This window comes from Carettochelys insculpta, chromosome 1, assembly GCF_033958435.1.
Source record: "Carettochelys insculpta isolate YL-2023 chromosome 1, ASM3395843v1, whole genome shotgun sequence".
In the NCBI taxonomy this organism is placed as follows: domain Eukaryota; kingdom Metazoa; phylum Chordata; order Testudines; family Carettochelyidae; genus Carettochelys; species Carettochelys insculpta.
In genome coordinates, this window is record NC_134137.1 from 152,064,043 (window position 1) to 152,083,629 (window position 19,587).

General features: G+C 43.3%; 1 protein-coding gene across 1 annotated transcript in view; it reads left to right on the forward strand.

The window, feature by feature from the left end:
• CDKL5 (cyclin dependent kinase like 5) overlaps positions 1-19,587 on the forward strand; it is a 238,763-nt gene that overhangs the window by 193,925 nt on the left and 25,251 nt on the right. The window contains exons 10-12 of the mRNA XM_074993895.1: positions 5,485-5,565; positions 10,334-10,494; positions 13,141-14,167. Coding sequence (XP_074849996.1) covers positions 5,485-5,565; positions 10,334-10,494; positions 13,141-14,167 — 1,269 coding nt within the window. The remainder of the gene's footprint in view (positions 1-5,484; positions 5,566-10,333; positions 10,495-13,140; positions 14,168-19,587) is intronic.

Below are 19,587 nucleotides of genomic sequence, written 5' to 3' on the forward strand. Positions count from 1 at the left end.
CCTATCGAGGATGCCCACTTAGAGCAAGATTTTGGCTATTCAAATAAAATGCTCCTGTATACCCCTCCCACTCTCCTCATAGCTTTTTCCCTTCAGTGGTGCCACAGAGTGATCCCTTGAACATCCTTTCAGCCTCAGTCACTCACCACAACTTCAGGTCACCATCTCCATATTTTAGTATATCCCTCCAGCCGGGGACAGTAGTGTTACAATGCACCTTTTTAATATCTGACCAACTTCCTCATTTTTGTATAGTCCCCCTTTCTGAAATTAAATGTTACAGTGTTGGGCGTCTGTGTATTTTCCCCTTCATAGAGGTGTGGTCCCCAGCTGAAAAATGCCAATACTCCCTTCATTCCCTTTGCACAGAGCTAGTATATTCTGTGGACCCCTCTGGGCTCTGGGGCTGGTGAGTAAGGGAATGAGGGGTGTAGAGTGGGAGGGGCTGTCAGGAAGTGGGCTTGGGGTCTGGGTGGTAGAGAGAGTGCAGGCACTGGCTGGGAATTGGCCATCTGGGGAGGAGGGAGGGTGTCGGAGTGCACTAGGGGTGGGCGATCTGGGGAGAAATGGGATGCAGGAGTGTGCTGCAGGTGGTGGGTTCTGGGTAGGAGTCTACCCAGGAAGGACTGCAGGAGTGGGCAGGAGTGAGGGGTGTGGGTGGAAGGAAGGGTGCAGGAGGGTTTGGGGTGCAGGGTCTGGAAGGAAGGGGTCTGGGAGGGAGTGTTGGGGCAGGAGCTGTGTGGGGGCACAGGGTCTGTATGACAGAGGTGCAGCTTACCTGGGCAGCACTTCCAGATGCACAAGGCTCTGCATCCCTTCCCCCTGCTCCCACGGACCAACCTCTGCTGCTCTGATTGGCCAGAATTGTGGCCAATCAGAGCAGCAGGATGAAGCCTCTGGGCGGTGCTGGTGCTCCCCTCCCCTTCCTCCTGGCAGCAAGTGGTAGTGATGCTGCACAGAAGCACTTCCTCCCCTCCCCAGCACCAACCCATGGGCCAAATCTGGCCCCAGATTGTCTGATCCACCCCCCTGAGACTTGAGGCTCCCCACACACACACATCCTACCACAGGCCGGATGCTGGGGAGAGGAGCCCCGAGCCTTGGGGTCCAGATCCAGGCAAGCCATGGCCCAGATCTAGATCGCAGTCCAGGGATTCCCTGACCCTGACTTATGGGTTCCAAGAGTAGCTGCTTCAAGAAGCAGTCATTTAAGCTTTCAAGAAACTTTATGTCCATTTCCAGTCTGAGGTGACATGCCCCCAGTCAGTATGGGGATGGTTGAAATCTCCCGTTATTGCTGGTGGGTTTTTTTTATAATTGCCTCTCTAATCTCTCGGAGCATTTCACAGTCACTGTCACCATCATGGTCAGGTGATCAATGATACATCCCTACCCCTGTATTCTTATTACTAGAGTGTGGAATTACTGTCTAAGGAGATTCTCTGATACAGTTTGGTTCATTTAAGGTTTTTATTTTATTTGATTCCGGGCTTGTCTTTCACATATAGTATCACTCCCCCATCAGCACAACCTTTCCTGTCCTTCCAATGTATTTTGTGCCCTGGAGTTACTGTGTCTCATTTATTTTCCTCTTTCCACCAAGTTTCTATGATACCATTACTGTAAAAGCCCTTTTATCCAGTATGCTGGGAGAACAGGGACTGCTGGTAAATTTAAAAATACCAGTTAACCTAAGAGGGAGCATTTGGAGTTAGAGGTGGGCTCCAGGGCACTGGCTGTGGTATGGGGCATGATTTCTGGGCAATTTGTCTGGAAGCTGCAGAGTTAACATTTGGGTAATGGGGGACAGAAACAGTGTGCCTGAGAGCCACCTGGCCACACCTTGATTAGCAACAGCCCTCCCAACCCCCCATTTTACATTTCAAGTCCCTCTTGTGCCCCAAGCCCCCTCCTAAACTCAAACTCTCTCTCAAAGCTTGCCCCATAGCCCCTTCCATGCCCCAGACTCCTGCCAGCTCTGCACCCACTGCACTGCAAGCCGGACATTCTGTGCAGATCAGACATGACAGTTTATTGAGCTTGCTGGTCAGTGAAGTGCCAAATAAAAGGGCTTTGACTGTATATCAATGTCCTTATTTAATATAAGGCACTCTAGTTCTCTCCTCTTGTTTAGACTTCTGGCATTTGTATATAAGCACTTTAAAAACTTCTCACTTTTTAGCTGTCTGCTATTGCATGATGTAATTGAATGGGACTCTCTTAAATTTGTCTGTTTCTCACCAGATCCTACCCATATTTTATCATCTTCCATCCTGTCCTCTTCAGTGGGACACAGAGAATCTAGAGAATCTCCATTAATAGATCCTCCCCTAAAGGATGCTTCTGTCCAAACCTTGTGCTCTTCTGCATCTGTCAGCTTCCCCCAGTCTTAGTTTAAAAACTGCTTTGTGGACTCTCGAGCAGACTTGCTGTGCTAATGGATGAAGGTAAGGTGGCGGTGAGGACAGCTCTTCAGGCCTGCTTAGACTCAGCCGACTCAACAGCACATTCTGTTTCCAATGGGACAGTTGTGAAAGATCAGCATTGCTCCAGTCCTTGGGCCTCCTTCCAGAGGTCCAGCATACCCTTCAGGACCTCCTGTTTGAAGGCTCAGCTCTGTTCTCTGAAGGGTACTAGAACCACCATGGGCTCCTGGGGGATGCACATCCTGTCCACTCGAAGGAAGCTGTTTAGGCCCCAGCAGCAGTTAAGGCAGCAGTGCCTGTTCCAGTTACACCATAGACAGGATTCTTTTCAGTCTAGGGTTAGGAATAACAAGTGCAGAATCCCATCCAGGTTATCAGGCCAAGCCCAAGGAATCTCTAAATCTCAGTCCAGCTCAAAGCCAGGATTATGATGGGATGCTTGAGGACTGCGTACCAATTGAAATCCTAAGTCCTTCCCCCACTTTTGCAACTGCCTGTCTCATTTCTCCCAGGTCTGAGCCCTTATAACTTTGGACCATTGGGTCCTCCACACTGTGGAAGTGGCATACACACTCCAGCTTGCTCCTTTCCACTCTTCCGTCCTCTTCCCATCCCTTCTTAGGGATCTCTCTCATGAGCAGCTCCTTCAAGAGGAGGTGCAATCACTCCTAGCCATGGGGGTGATAGAGGAGGTTCTTCAGAAGCTAAGGGGCAAGGGTTTTTATTCTCATTATTTTCTGATTCCAAAAGCAAAAGGGGACCTCAGGCCCATCCTGGACCTTTGTGGTCTCAACGAATTTTTGATAAAGTTGAGATTTTTATGCTTGCACCAAATTCTATTATCCTTTTCCTGGATCTGGGGTATTGGTACACAGCCCTCGATATAAAGACACTTATTTTTATATCACTATTTGGCAGTCCCACAGGAGCTTCTTCTGGTGCATAGTAAGTCAGATTCACCGCCAGTTTGCAGTGCTTCCCTTCAGTTTCTTCACAGCCTCCTGCATGTTCAAAAAATTCATGTCAGTGCTAGCAGACTTTCTCCACACAAGGATGATGGAAGTGTACTCTTACCTTGATGACTGGTTACTGAGGTGCCACTCCAGGGAGAAGGCAGACTGAGCACATTCCAAAGGCTAGAGATTCTGCTCAACTTGGACAAGTTGACACTTACCCTACCCAAAGGGCAGAGTTCATAGGGTCAGTCCTGTACTCAGCAGTGGTAAGGGCATTCCTGCTGGGCTTGGGGTTCCAGGTCATATCCCAGCTCATCCAATCTCTTGCGCATTACTCCATGACTATAGTAAGGAGCAGCTTGAGCTTCCTCGGTGACATGGTGGCATGAATGTATGTAGTCACACATACGAGGCTGAGGCTGAGACTGCCTGTGGCTCTCATAAGTTTACTGCACAGATTGGAGCAACCTAGATCTAATCCTAATGGTGCCTTGGGAGGTTCTTGATGCTCTGTGTTGGTGGATGGACCATATGACCCGTCCATGGTCAGTAGGTCATTCATCGTGGCTAGGGAGCACACCTGGCGAGCCTGCAGTCTCTGGGCAGGTGATCAGAGGACATGATGCTTCTTCACATAAATGTCAGGGAACTCGGAGCAATTCATCAGGCCTTTCAGACCACGATGCAAGGTCACAGCATGACAGTTCTAACAGACAATACCACCGCCATGTTCTATCTCAACAAGCAGGGAAGTGCGCAAGCATTGGTACTGAGTCGAGATGCTCTCCTCATATGGGTGTTTTGCATATCCTGCTCTCTAAACCTGGAGGCTTCTTACCTCCCAGGAATCTGGAGCACAGTAGCAGACCATCTCAGCAGAGCATTCCTCAGCCACAAGTGGTCAGTGAGACTCAGTGCTTTCTGTATTTATAGTTCTTTTTATTACTCAACTACCAGGAAAAGGTCTTATCCGTAATATTGTAACTTTCATGAGAATTACGCTTATTTTATCAAGTTACCATTTCTGTGCTCATTTTCAGGTCTAACTGTCAATGATGAAGTTAACTTTTTAAATTGTTATTGCCCTCTCTTGGTCAATGCAATCATATTATTCACCCCTGTTCTCTAAGCTCCTACAGAAACGTATGAGGTCTTTCACACTCCAGATGACAGCGATGTACCTCATTTGAGAACCTGCACTTCAGTTTCCCCATTTGAAAGCATCCATATCTCTCTCTTGTCCATTTTCCTGGACAATGAGGGCTGGTCTACAGCTTTTGATTGGCTTTGTCAGGAGCCTAACAGACAAAGATGCCTCAGAGGGTTGTGTATACTACATATAAATTTGCCAATCCTGGAGTTAAGGGAGAGAGAGTGAATTTTAACACATTACTCTAAGGGAAACTATGCATCCAGTAGCTTGCTGAGATCCAACAAACTTAGTCCCAGAAGGTTCTTGGTAGACTTTATACTTGGAAAGAAGGACTGTTGTTCTTTTTCTAAGTTATCTCCCTTTCCCACCCAGAAAAAGAATTTCCAAGTAATCTGTTTAATCCTTGATAATTAATTCAGAATTATTCATGCTCAAAATGGGTTTATTTTCAAGTCAGTGTAAACCATTTGGAATAATACTGGTGTTCAGCTTTCTTGTACTCTGCCATTATTAGCTTGATTATACCTTCCGTTTTTCTATCAACTGTAATGCCAGAAACAGCCATTTGTGTGTCTCACTGGATTATCTTTGTCATTGACAAGAACATCTGGTTGAACATCTTGTTCATGAAGGATGCTCTCCCTTACTGTGATTGAATGGACAATTGTACAGAAGTTATATCAACAGAGGACTGCTTAATGCTATTGTTGTGTGGTGTTTAGGTACCACCATATCCACTTTAAAAGGTACTATTTCACATGCTGCCCCTTTTACTTCCTTCTCTTGCTACTGCCTATAATATTTTGGTGTCTGATGGTTTAACAGAGCAAGCAGTATCTAAGCCACTATGTATTCTTTTTCGTATATAAATGTTTTAGTTAATTTACAAAGAAAAGTTAGTTTTAGTTAATTTACAAACAGAATTTATGCTATGTTATTATTTTTACAGTTCCCAGCAGTCAACCATCCTCAGTCATTGGAGAGGAGATATTTAGGAATTTTAAGTGGTGTTTTGCTTGACCTTATGAAGGTAGGAAAAACTGTATTATTTATTTGTGTATATTAAATAGAGAAAGTTTACAGTGACCACTAAATTTATATTGCTCAATACATTTCCTTTTTCCAAAGGACTGTTGGCTCTAGTTTTGATAAACTTGAACAATCTCCATTGTTTTCAGAAGATCTTTGATATTTTCCTGAGGTCAAAAATATCTTTTACTAGAGCCATGGAGTTCTGTTCAGATATAGCTGAGTTTTAATCTTCTGAAAATTTTCATTTCCCTGTTCTGTGTTACACTGTTACTGCGTGATTTTTGGCAACATATCAAAAACAGTGAGCATTCTGAGCCTGGGTCCTTACCATCAGTGCAGCAGCATACCCTGTATGGTCAACATGTAGGAACAGAAACTCAGCTTCGCTGGTGTTGAAGCAACTATGCTGGCCTGGATGGCAAGTGAATCAACTTTGCTGCCATCAGCCATCTCAGCATTGTAATTGATGGAGCACTGCCTGTGACGAGACGTTGCCCTTTCCTATCCCTCACCACCACTTGAGGGGCGTGATGTATGATTCCTGGAGAAGAGACAAATACTAATAATTTGACTTGAGAACCAAGATAGAACATGAGTTTTAAACTCATATTTGATATAATTGTCATCCATTGAGCCATATGCCTTTCAAAAAAGAGCTACTCATAGCTTTAACCTTTTCTGTGAAGTCTAAAACTAAGCTATTTGGCATACTCACTGTCTGTGTCTTGTGCATCCCCCTTTCCTGGCTGCTTCAAAGAGGATGACAGTCTTTTCCTATTGTTAGCTAATATAATTAGCAGAAGCTCAGTTGGTAGCCATCTGTGTTGAAGTGCTTAAGTTTCAGGATTGAAACACTGTCATGATGCATGGTAGGAGGAGTGTTATTTATAAACAAAAAATTGTCTTTACCTTTCCTGTTTCTAGGAACTAGCATTTTTGTGGTTTTCTAGGTTTTTAAGTCATTTGAATAGCAAAATCAAGCATTTGAAACTAAAGAAATGTCAGAATTTATGTTGTCTGTGCAACCATAATTCCATCTTCTCATACATATTAGTGAGAATTAATGGTATGGTTTTTAATTACATGATCTCATATTATCTTTTCCCTGGGACTCTTGCCTCTTTCAGTGCACAACATGGGTGGTGCTCAGGTTTTGTTCAGAGAATGGGATTGTCGCCTGTGTAAAGAATGAGACTCTCAACTACAAGAAAAGAAACGATGGTCTTGTGGTTAAGGAAGGCGAATACTACACTGGAGAATTCTCTTATAATCCATGCTTCTACTGCAGACTTCCTAAGAGGTGCTGGGCAAATCATTCAAAACAGATGTTCCTCAGTCTCTACACGCCCAGACACCTGGAACGTGATTATCAGAAAAAACTTCTGAGCATTCTTAACTCTAACTGAAGTCAGTTGAAGCCAGGCCCACCAACAGGGGAAGTAGGGGTAGGATGTCAAGCGGGGCTGTTGCCCCCAGCTCAGTGCTTCAAAAGGGCCCTAGGGCTCCTGGCTGCCGCTACTGCAGGAGCATGGCCAGAGCCCCAAGCCCTTTCAAGTACCACCAGCGCACTACATGCCACACTATAAAAAGCTTTGACGGCTGCGGGGGGGCTGTTTCAGTGTGCCTCAGGTGGCACTGCCCAGCCCCACTCCTTCTGCCTGAGGCCACACCTGTTCCAGGAGTGCACAGCTGGTTCCCATCCACACATCTTGCCCAGCCACCTTGGTTGAAGCTGTGGATTTTCAGCCCCCACCCCACCCCCACCTGGAGTACTGGGGCTGTGTCTGGAGGAGAGAGCACAGGGGTGGGAGTCCAGTGACCCTAAATTCTATGCTGGCTGTGGCAGTGATTCATTATGTGGCCTCATGCTCTTTGTGTTACTTCCCCATATGCCCAATGGGGAGAATACTAATCTACTCTCAGGACTTGTGAACAAAAGTCATTAGTATATGTGTGTCAGTAAACTACTGTACTGATGAGCACCACAGAACAGATCAGACAAAAATAATCCATTGTATGGTGTGTGGTATAGGTAAGTCGCCTCATTGTACTATGAGGATAAAAAGAAGCCTCATTTCCTGAGGAACAGCTGTCTTGTGTTCTGATGGAAGCAAGTGTCCTAGGGTGGAGGAGGGAGGAATATCATGTAGTTGTGTAATTAACAGGCTGTTATAATACATACACATAAAGGGGCTGAATTAAGAATAGCTTGGCCTTGTAAACTCAGGGTTGTGAGCTCAGCCTTTGAAGAGAGCATTTGGGACAAATTGGTTTAAAAAAAAAAACTGTTAGGGATGGTGCTTGGTCCTGTGAAGAGGGCAGGAGATTGGACTTGATAACCTCTTAAGGTCCCTTCCCGTTCTATGGTGGCTGGGTGGCGGGGTGGGGGCAGGGTATGTAAGGTTGCACAGGCAATTGATTCTGTAATGTCTTACTTTTGAGTGGTTGACCATGCAAGGTAAATAACTTTATGTTAATATAGATTGTATTGTCATATTGTATTTTTATTTTTAGTAACAAGGGGGAGGGAGGATACAACAAAATGAATTATGTATATACAGGTTGAACCTCTCCAATCTGGAACTCTGTTGGCTGGCAAACTCTATAATCCAGCATGATTTTACTTAGCTGGACAACCACTTATCATGGGTGTGGCCAAGTTTCCCATGGTCCCATAAAGTTTGTTTGCAGCCACCAGTCCTGGCTCTCAGTGCTCTGTGCTGTTATTTAGCTGTAATTTACCCCTAAATGCCTTCTGAGAGCCAGAAAGCAGTGGAAATGTTGGTAATGCTGCTAGACAATATAACCTCCCGTGGTCCATCAAATTCTCTCATCCAGCACTGGTCAGGCCCTGATGGTGCTGGACGAGAGAGGTTCAACCTGTAATGCATTTATCCTCACTGATGATAGTATATATTCAAATCAGACAATAATACCTAAATTTGGCCCTGATCTTGCACAGATTTATTCACGTGTTTAAATTTAGTTTCCATGAGGTTATTTACTATGGGTGCATCTACACTTGCATTCCTCTTTCAAAAGAGGTATGCAAATGAGGCAAATCAAACATGCAAATGAGGTATAAATTTGCATATATGGCACCTCATTTGCATATTCTAATTTCAAAAGAGCTTCTTTTGAAAGAAGAAAGCCAGTGCAGACACTGCTCTTTTGAAAGTAAACCCCATCTTCAAAAGACTCGTTCTTCCTATTAAATAAAAGGAAGAAGGATTCTTTCGAAGATGGGTTTGTTTTTGAAAGAGCAGCGTCTGCACTGCCTTTCTTCTTTCAAAAGAAGCTCTTTTGAAATTAGAATATGCAATTGAGGTGCCAAATATGCAGATTTATGCCTTATTTGCGTTTTCAATTTACCTCATTTGCATGCCTCTTTCGAAAGAGGAATGCAAGTGTAGAGGCACCCTATATGTAATGGAACTACTGATATATTGTGTAAAAATGTCTGTTTGCTTTCATGATCCACCGTGATGTGTATTTCTTCTAATTAAGAAACACTGATGGTCTTTGGATATCTTACAACTTTTTTAAACCTCTGTTCTTATATAAATTACCTATAACAGTTGGAGGATAAGGGAGACTGTAGGTATAAAGTGTTATTTATGTTCACAGTAAACAAACATGTCCTACTTTAATTCATGCATGAGTGTTGTGTTTACTTACCATTTTAACTTAGCACAGCCATTAATGTATTTCTTAAAGAACTTTGCTAACAGAAGTATCATAATGTCCAACAAATTAGCCACCCCTATTAGTTTCTAACTTTATAATTAAATCTCTATTTTCTAAATGTCAAACAACAGTATCTGTATTCAGAAAGGCCATGGCTACACCAGGCCCCGCCTTTTGAAAGGGGATGCCAATGAACCACTTTGGCAGATGCTAATGAGGTGCGGCCATGCATATGCAGTGCCTCATTAGCATAATGGTGGACGCATGTTTCGAAAATGCCACTTTTGAAATGCACGCTGCCAGTGTAGACAGGTGCTTTTTGAAAGGACCCCTCAGTCTTCCCATTTGGTTTTGGGAAGAAGGGGCTTTCAAAGTCCAGGGAGTCCTTTCGAAAGGCCCCTGTCTACACTGGTGGTGTGCATTTCGAAAATGGCACTTTTGAAATGCACATGGCTGTCATTATGCTAATGAGGTGCTGCCTCATTAGCTTCTGCCAAAGTGATTTATTAGAATCTCCCTTTCGAAAGGCAGGGGCTAGTGTAGCCACAGCCAAACAGAACAAATCTCAGAAAATTATAACAGGAATTTCCTTCTGACTGCTGCAAGTGAATTCCTAAGAAATGTTGGTGAAATTCTAGCCTCACAAAATCAATGACAAAGCTCCTTATGTTTCTTTGTGTGTATGTATATTATGTTTTAATGCATATTTTATGACAAGCAAGGCTCTTTCAATTTTATACTAGGTGTCATTGCTGTGTGTATGTTTATTGCTTCTGAAAACAGAATCATTCTGTACTCTCTCACTTCAGTGGTTTTACCTTACAATTAGAAACGAGGAACTGAGCTTTGTACAGACCTGTGCAGTTCAGTATTGACGTAAGTTCAATACAGTGTACGTGGAATGATGGTTTGCTTGCGACTGGTATATTAATATATATTACTATAACTTTAAATCATTCTTACAGTTGTGTATTATAATCTGACAGAAACTATTGAGCTGAGAATGTTATTGAGTTACAAGTTTTTCTGTGACTGGTTTAAATAATACTTGTTTAAAACCCAGACTTTGTTTTCCAAAGAACTTGTTGAAGCTGGATCCAGCAGATAGATACTTGACAGAGCAATGTTTGAACCACCCTTCATTTCAAACTCAGAGACTCTTGGATCGTTGTGGAAGTTCACCTTCACGGTCAGCTAAGAGAAAACCTTACCATGTAGACAGTAACACGATATCTAACCGGTAAATACAGTAATCATATCCTCATCAACTTCATTAGTAACAAAGAGATGTATGCTCCTTTCAGGTTTAAATATTAAATCATTTTTATTTCTCAGCTTAACATAAGAGATAAGTCAGTCTTTAAATTCTAAGTGTCCTCTCATCCCTAAAACATGCTTCTTCCACGCTTGCTTTTGGTAATCAACTAAAGATAAGGTAAAGGCCCTGCTACACAAATATTTTTAAAAATGTGTTTGTAGATGTATAGATGTGTGTTTTAAAAATGTATAAATATAGTAATTATTGTAATTATAATAGAAATCTGGGGCTGATATACCACTGCCTGTTAAACGTACCCAACACTCCCCACTGTGCAAGTCTGTGTTTCAGTTTCTAATAACTTTGTCAGACTTCAGCCATTGAAGCTGAAACATTCCTTTCTGGATGTCTGCGGCTAAATATTTTTGCAAATTTCAATCAAAATGGTTCAGCTGTTGCTGATAATGAGTCTAGGGCTTGTCCATGTTAAAAAAAAAAAAAAATGACAACCTCACATTTGAACCGGGACTTGACAATTAGTAGAGAGTGGGCTTTTGTGACAGCCTTTGGCTTTTCCTGTGAAAATCCACCCAAATTTGTCTAATACATAAACCTCTGAAAAAGCATGAAACACATGATCGTGCATAGACCTGTATTTTCACAAGACAAGGTGGGTGAGGTAATATCTTTTATTAGACCAATATAAAAGGTTGTTACAAGAAGGAGGGAGAACTTCTGATGTTAGGACAAGAGGCAACTGGTTTAAATTGCATCAGGGATGGATGAGGCAGGACATTACGAAAAACTTCCTGGGTCAGGGTGCCATTTTATATTTCAGACCTATAGACAGGTGGGGCAGGGTAATGGGCATGACTCATCAGGTGACGCCTCCTGCTTGTCACATGAGACTTAGCTCGTCCAGCCTTCAGAGCTCCCTCTTCTGGCTGGTGTCTTACCTGTTGTCGCCTCTCCATTTGTTCTACACCTTATATGCGGACTTGTGTCCTTCCATGGCCATGGAGCCCTTCCCCCAGGGTACTGTCCGACTGCAGTGTCTCACACTCTGGGGTCCTCCCCCTCCCAGGGAACCCCAAATCCTTATACCCACCGGCCTCAGTGGCCCACTGCTATCTTCATCTAGTCCCTTACCTCATGGGCAAACAGCAGTCTGAAGTGGCCACTCAACATTGGATATGGGTTGGACCTGCTGCCTTCTGTGCCCTGACTGCCTCTCTGCCACCCTAGTCCTCTCAGGCCTTGTCCCAGGCCCTGCAGCCTGGTGCTTAGTTGGCCAGAGCTCCTCTGGCTCACCCTGCCTTTTCCCAGCACTGCTCAGTCTGTGGTACCCAACTCTAGCCAGCAGTTAGGTCCCTCTCCCTCCAGGCCTGGAGCAAGAGTGTCTTTATCCTGGCCAGCCATCTTTTTTATATAGCTCTCCTGGACTCTGATTGGCTGCCTTACCCTTGATTGGTTTCCAAAACAGCCCTCTTCCAGGGCTGTTTTAACCCTTTCTCTACCAGTGCAGAGCAACCAACCTGTTACAGGCAGGTAATGAAGGAGTTCCATACAAAAGCAGGGTCCTTTGTTCTGATTGACACTATTTGACAGGCATCTGCCCTAGTCAGACCTCTCTGAATGTATGCAGGATAGTGACTGATCTTCTCTGGACATTACACAATCTGCAGTCACAGGGCTTTTCTCGTGCATGCTTCATTTGATTCTCTGAGACTGAACATCTGTATTCTTCCCTTTTGATATCTGGATCAGTAAAGTTCCTCTTCTGTAACCCATCTGAGATCTGCAGGAGACAACTGTTCTTATAGGTGCCTAGGAGATCTCCTCTCCTCCTGTTCTGCTCCTGGTGTACATCTGTGGAGACATGATGTGGGAGGATTAGATTTAGCCCCTTAAGAGACATTGTGCCCACTACATAAAATTTCCCATGTCACCCTGATTAAAACTTTCAAGAGTCGTTCTGTTTATTAAATTAAAAAAAAAGTTAGTTTAAGGTTGCTGAAGTAATTATTACAACTCTATGCAAAATACATAACTAGATAATGAAAACATTGCCATTAAAATCATAAGCATAAAAAGGATAGAAATAACCATTTAAAATTATTTGCATAAAACCTTTTCATCCCATCCATTGTTTGGTAGTATTGATGTGATACTTCACCTGGTTCACTGCAGTATCTGTTGGCTCTGACATGTAAGCTGTATTTAACAACTGTTTCACCAGAGCATAGCTAATCACATGTGCAATTTCTCTCCGCTGCCCCCCATTTACATATATTGATGTAAATATTGAAAGGATTCAAGGCTGTTATTGGAATGTATCAGATGAGTTTTAAAATCTGTTGTTGTTAACTGCTTGTGTGAACTGGAAATTAAAAATTTGGCTATTAGGACATAAGATGTGGTTATTTTTTGCCAGCTAACAATTGCTAATTTGTTGAGGAATTCCTGGTGCTTAATTTGCAGTATTTAAGTCACTAGAGTTTAAATGTTTCTCAAGTTTGAAGGAGTAATCTATTTTGAAATTAGTGTATTTAGTTGAAGTTGAGAATTAATAATATATTAATGTGTATGCAGCCATGTTAATCTACCTTCATGTGCTTTTTAATGTAGAAATCAAGCCAGCAAAAGCTCTGCTGTACAGTCACATCACAGATCAAATAGCAAGGATATGCAGACTCTAGGGGCTGGACTGCAAAGAGAAGAGGGTCTTCCAACAACTGAAAGCTTTCTAAATGGAAACCTTCCTGCAACTGCACACAGTCCAATGCACACGAAAAAAACAAGCAACCCACCTGGATCTGGCAACAAGGATCTGGCAAATAACAACATACCACATCTTCTCAGTCCAAAGGAGTCAAAGACAAAAACAGAATTTGATTTTAATTTGGACCCAAAATCTTCTGATGGTCCAGGTACAAAATACCTGAAGTCAAACACCAGATCTCAACAGAACCGGCACTCGTTTATGGAAACTTCTCAAAGCAAAACTGGAACTCTGCAGCCAAGTGAGAAACATGGTCGCCACAGTTATATTGATACCATTCCCCAGTCTTCAAAGAGTCCCTCCTATCGGACAAAGTCAAAGAGTCATGGGGTTCTGACAGACTCGAAATCTGTGGGTAACCTTTCTGAAGCCAGAGCCCAAATTGCAGAACCAAACAGCAGTAGGTATTTTCCATCAAGCTGCTTGGACTTGAACTCTCCCACCAGTCCTACACCTCCCCGGCACAGTGACAGTAGAACTTTACTCAGTCCTTCAGGGAGGAATAACCGAAGTGATAGCACCCTCGATTCCCGAAGACCACCAACGAGACATTCCAAAACCATGGAGGAGTTGAAATTGCCAGATCACATGGATGGCAGCCATTCACATTCTTTATCTGCCCCACATGAATCATTTTCATATGGTCTAGGTTACACAAGTCCCTTTTCCTCACAGCAGCGCCCTCACAGACATTCCATGTATGTGAGCCGAGACAGAGTGAGGTCTAAGGGCTCAGAGGGTGGCTTAAGCGTAGGGCAAGGGATGGCAGCCAGAGCAAACAGCCTGCAACTGTTATCTCCACAGGTGCAGCACAGGTCACTCACACGATCTGTTGGCTCTTCACGAGAAGACTGTACAGAAGATGCTAATAGGGTTAGTTTGAAAAGTTGCCCGTTGAAGGTTTCTCTTTCCCCCTCTGTGTGTCTTGCATGTACGTAGGCTAAGATGGTCAAAAGTGAACTCTAGTTTTGTACGATTAATTTATGTATTTATTACTCCTAAAGAAGGGGGGTTGGATTTTTGGAGGTGTTGAATATCCACCATTCAGATTAAGAGGGCACTTTTAATAAATTGGGCCACAACAGTCCCTTCTGGCAAAATAGTGAAAATGTAAGAATAGTAAAGTTGTGTAAAATAATGTGATTTGGTAAACGGTCGCTGAACCAGTGTTTATGCTAAATGATACAATTTTTACTAGATAATTTTCTTAACTAACTTTCTATATTTGCATTTTGTTGCATGATTTACTGCTGTAACTGCTGATCTTAAACATTTCTGAATTGGGATTTTCTGTCACTTAACCTGCAGCATGAATTTATTGAGCCAGTGGGTCACTGGTAAACATCAACATTTGCTAATAGTTCAGTTGTGACTGTATGGTATCTGAGTTACTGCAACATTTTCTATACTGAGGATATGTCTGCCCTGCAGTTGAGAGGTGTGACTGCAGCCAATGTAGACCTACCCAAGCTAGCTTTGATCTAGCTAGCTCATGTAACAGTAGCAGTGAAGCCACAACAATACAGATGGCTCCATGAACTAGCCCTCCTGCCAAAGACCCTGGGTACACACTTAAGTGGCCTGTGCAGCCTTTCACATTTCCCAGTTGCAGTGCAGATGTACACCTAATGTAATAAGTTACTGAGTCATGAGAGAGCCTGTAGCATAGGAATTGTTCATAAATGCTAAGTCTTCAGTGGAGACCCCCTATATGTGTCAAGCCCACCTGCCAAGGCTAATCCAAATTACACAGTCTATGCAGAACCATCTCCCCTCACTCTTCTTTTACACTGTCCTTTCTGGTTAGTATGAATGGAAGTTGTTTTGGCTGTAAACTTCACAGATATGGTAGTTCTTTGTGGAGGCTGTAATCTACCCTTAATTTGTGTATGATAGGTCTTCTCCAAAGAATGGGCCAGACTGTGTTTTGCCTTGGTTCTTTATTCAGTCCTATTGAATTCAGTGAAATTTCACATAGCTTTATAAGATGGTACAAAATCTGTCCCAAAATCTTCAAAAACAACAACAATAACAACAACAACATACTGTCCTTGGATATTGTTTTAGCAAAGTTGTGCAGTAATAAGGTGAAAAGAGAGATACAGGTTGGACCTCCCTGGTCTGGTACTGTCAGGACCTGACAGGTCCCAAACAAGAGAGTTTGCCAGACCAGAGGAGGTCAACACTGTACCCTCTGCTGCCAGCCTGTGGGCTTTTTCCCTGGCCCGCTGGTTCTCCTGCTGGCAGCCAGTACCTCCTCCAGAACACCCCTCTTGCCATCAGCCCTGCCACCGCCAACCCACCTGCTGTCCGCAGAGCATCAGGATACCACAGCTACTTTGCCACCAGCTCAGCCGAGGTCCCAGCCCTGATGGACTCCCAGATGCTGGTCCTCCTGCTACTGGCCGAGCCAAACTCCCAGCCCCAACAGGGTTCCCTGGATGCTGGCCCTTCTGCCGTTGGAGCTCTTTGGTCCAGGAGCATCCATGGTCATGCTGGACCATAGATGTTGCCAAACCACAAAGGCCTGGGTTAGAGAGGTTCATCCTATACTTACAAATAAGTAGCTTGTGTTATGCAGAATATCAAACTGGATTGTCATGGTGTTCCCTTCTGAGTTTAAAATACGTATCTCATATAATCAGAAGGGACCTCGAGTCCAGTCCCCTACCTTCTCTGCAGGGCCAAGCACCTTCCCTGTCTGATTTTTTTTTTAACCCATTTGCCCTAGACTCCTAAATGGCCTCCTCAAGGATTGAGCTCACAATGCCAATGCACAAACCACTGAGCTACATGTGAGTCTATAAAGTAACAGAAAGGTTTAGGAATATATTCAAGGATGGCCTGAAACTAGACAGTTTTTAATGCATTTTTGTCAATTCCAATACCTAATGAAATTGCCCTTTCCTTCCTGTTTAACCATTGCCATCCTTAGCCATCTGCTGAACTCTATCAACTAAGGGGCCAGATTTAATTGGTATCTGGGCTAGACCTATTTTCTAAATTCCATACCATGTAATCATGCACATCTAGCTATTTGAGATATATTTATTTGCCTGGTTATTCCAGGCTATGCTTGATTCCCCATTATACATTATCTAATAATAGTATCGGAATTTCAGTGCTTCACATGCTCTGAGCACTTCACAAACATTGACTAATTACTCCTCTCTACTCGGTTTTCCAGCAGGTATGTAGGTAAGGTGTAGGATTCCCACTTTACAGGTATGGAAAGTGAAACAGAAACAGTGACTGATTTCCCTGACTCCACCCAGCAAGATAATGACCAAGGCTGGAACCACCTTACGTTTGTCCCTCCATGCCATGATGTTTCCCAGCTTTACTACCTCTTCCTGTATCTTTTACACTTTGGCCGTGTCTACACTAGCCCAAAACTTCGAAATGGCCATGCAAATGGCCATTCCGAAGTTTACTAATGAAGCGCTGAAATACATATTCAGCGCCTCGTTAGCATGCGGGCAGCCACGGCACTTCGAAATTGACACGGCTCGCTGCTGCGTGGCTCATCCACATGGGGCTCCTTTTCGAAAGGACCCCATCTACTTCGAAATCCCCTTATTCCCATCTGCTCATAGGAATAAGGGGACTTCGAAGTAGGCAGCATCCTTTCGAAAAGGAGCCCCGTCTGGACGAGCCGCGCGGCGGCGAGCCGCATCAATTTCAAAGTGCCGCGGCCTCCCGCATGCTAATGAGGCGCTGAATATGTATTTCAGTGCTTCATTAGTAAACTTCGAAATGGCCATTTGCGTGGCCATTTCGAAGTTTTGGGCTAGTGTAGACGTAGCCTTTGATAAGCAAGGGACCATCAATTAGGTATTCCCAATTGTCTATACATTGAACATTTCTCTGTTTCTTGGCGCACTGAATCTTTCTGAGAGTTAATGCAGGTTGAATCTCTCGATCCGGCATTTTCTCAACCAGTAACATCTATAATCTGGCATTTGTTTCTTTAGCCAGATGTCTACTTCTCATGGTTGTGGCCAAGTTTCCTGTGGTCCCATAAACTAGTCCTGGCTCTCAGTGTTCTGTGCTGTTACTTAGCTGTAATTTACCCCTAAATGTCTTCAAAGAGCCTAGTAAGCAGTGGAAGTGGTGGTAGTTCTGCTAGACAATAGTGACCTCCCATGGCATGGCAAATTCCCTCCTTTGGTACCAGTCAAGTCCCGAGGTGGCCGGCCTAGAGAGTTTCAGCCTATGCTTTCTGATGCACTAATTCTTAAAATAATATGACCCTCTTTCTAGAAAGCACATTATTTCAAGTTTTTGCATATTATCATGTTTCCTCAGGCATGATTGCAGTAGTAAAAGCACTTTTGTTCCATAGAGGTCTCCAGGCATGATAACTGTGAGCTGTTGCAAAGGAAAATTAACATTTAAAATGGTGCAAAATTAGTTTTTATTTCCCCATGTGTACTCATTTTCCATCTTGCATTTCAGTTAAGCTGTTCAGTTATTCATGATCATGCAGTCAGTATAATGATAGCTGATAGCTTTCTTTGATAAGATAACAAGCCTTGTGGATAGGGGAGAAGCGGTAGATGTGGTATACCTAGACTTTAGTAAAGCATTTGATACTATCTCGCATGATATTCTTATCAAAAAACTAGGCAAATACAATTTAGATGAGACTACTGTAAGGTGGGTGCATAACTGGCTTAATAAGCCTACTCAGAGAGTAGTTCTTAATGGTTCTGGATCCTGATGGAAAAGTATAATAAATGGGGTTCCACAGGGGTCTGTGTTAGGACCAGTTCTGTTCAATATCTTCATCAACAATTTAGATATTGGCGTAGAAAATACGCTTATTATGTTTGCAGATGATACCAAGCTGGGAGGGGTTGCAACTGCTTTGGAGGATAGGGTCATAATTCAAAATGATCTAGATAAATTGGAGAAATGGCCTGAGGTAAACAGGATGAAGTTTAATAAGGACAAATACATAGTGCTCCACTTGGGAAGGAACAGTTAGTTTCACACATACAGAATGGAGAGAGACTGTCTAGGAATGAGTACAGCAGAAAGGGATCTAGGGGTTATAGTGGACCACAAGCTAAATATGAGTCAACAGTGTGATGCTGTTGCAAAAAAAGCAAACATGATTCTAGGATGCATTAACAGGTGTGTTGTGAACAAGACACAAGAAGGCATTCTTCCGCTCTACTCTGTGCTGGTTAGGCCTCAGCTCTAGTACTGTGTCCAGTTCTGGGCACTACAGTTCAAGAAAGATGTGGAGAAATTAGAGAGGGTCCAGAAAAGAGCGACAAGAATGATTAAAGGTCTAGAGAATGTGACCTATGAAGAAAGGCTGAAATAATTGGGCTTATTTAGTTTGGAAGAGAAGATTGAGGGGCGACATGATAGCAGTTTTCAGGTATCTAAAAGGGTGTCATAAGGAGGGGGGAGAAAACTTGTTCTTCTTGGCCTCTGAGGATAGAACAAGAGGCAATGGACTTAAATTGCAGCAAGGGGGTTTAGGTTGAACATTAGGAAAAAGTTCCTAACTGTCAGGGTGGTCAAACAGTGGAATAAGTTGCCAAGGGAGGTTGTGGAATCTCCATCACTGGAGCTTTTAAGAACAGGTTAGATCAGGCGTGTCCAACCCATGCCCCGCGGGCCGCATGCGGCCCTGGACAGCTAGTAATGCGGCCCCACAAGATAGTAAACTTTTAACGTTATTATGTGATTTATATACATTAACTATATTATATGTTTTATATGCGGCCCAAAACAATTCCTCTTCACTCAATGCAGCCCAGGCAAGCCAAACGTTTGTACACCCATGGGTTAGATAGATGTGTGTCAGCGATGGGTTAGACACTACTTGGTCCTGCCATTGGGGCAGGGGGCTGGACTCAATGGCCTCTCGAGGTCCCTCCCAGTCCTAGTATTCCATGATTCTATGAAAACTAGTGATTTCTACCATTCAGTGGCAGGTAGGGTTGCCAACCGTCAGCGATTGGCCTGGAGTCTTCTGGAATGGGCATTGATCTCCCAGCGACTACTATAAGCAATCCACAAGATTGTAATAGGCTATTTTAAGAAAATGACATTACATCATGTTAGGGATGAAAAATCTCCCAGAACAGCTTTAACTGGAGTTGGCAACCTAGTGACAGGGTATTTCCTGATGCTCACTTGTATTTTTGTTCTGTGATTTAATATATCATTTACAGTGAGTCTTACTGTAGTGAATGTTAATTTAATAGTAATTTTAATGGCATTTCATACTGTGTGGAGACATTGAGTGTAATTATCAAATCATTTTTGTCTTT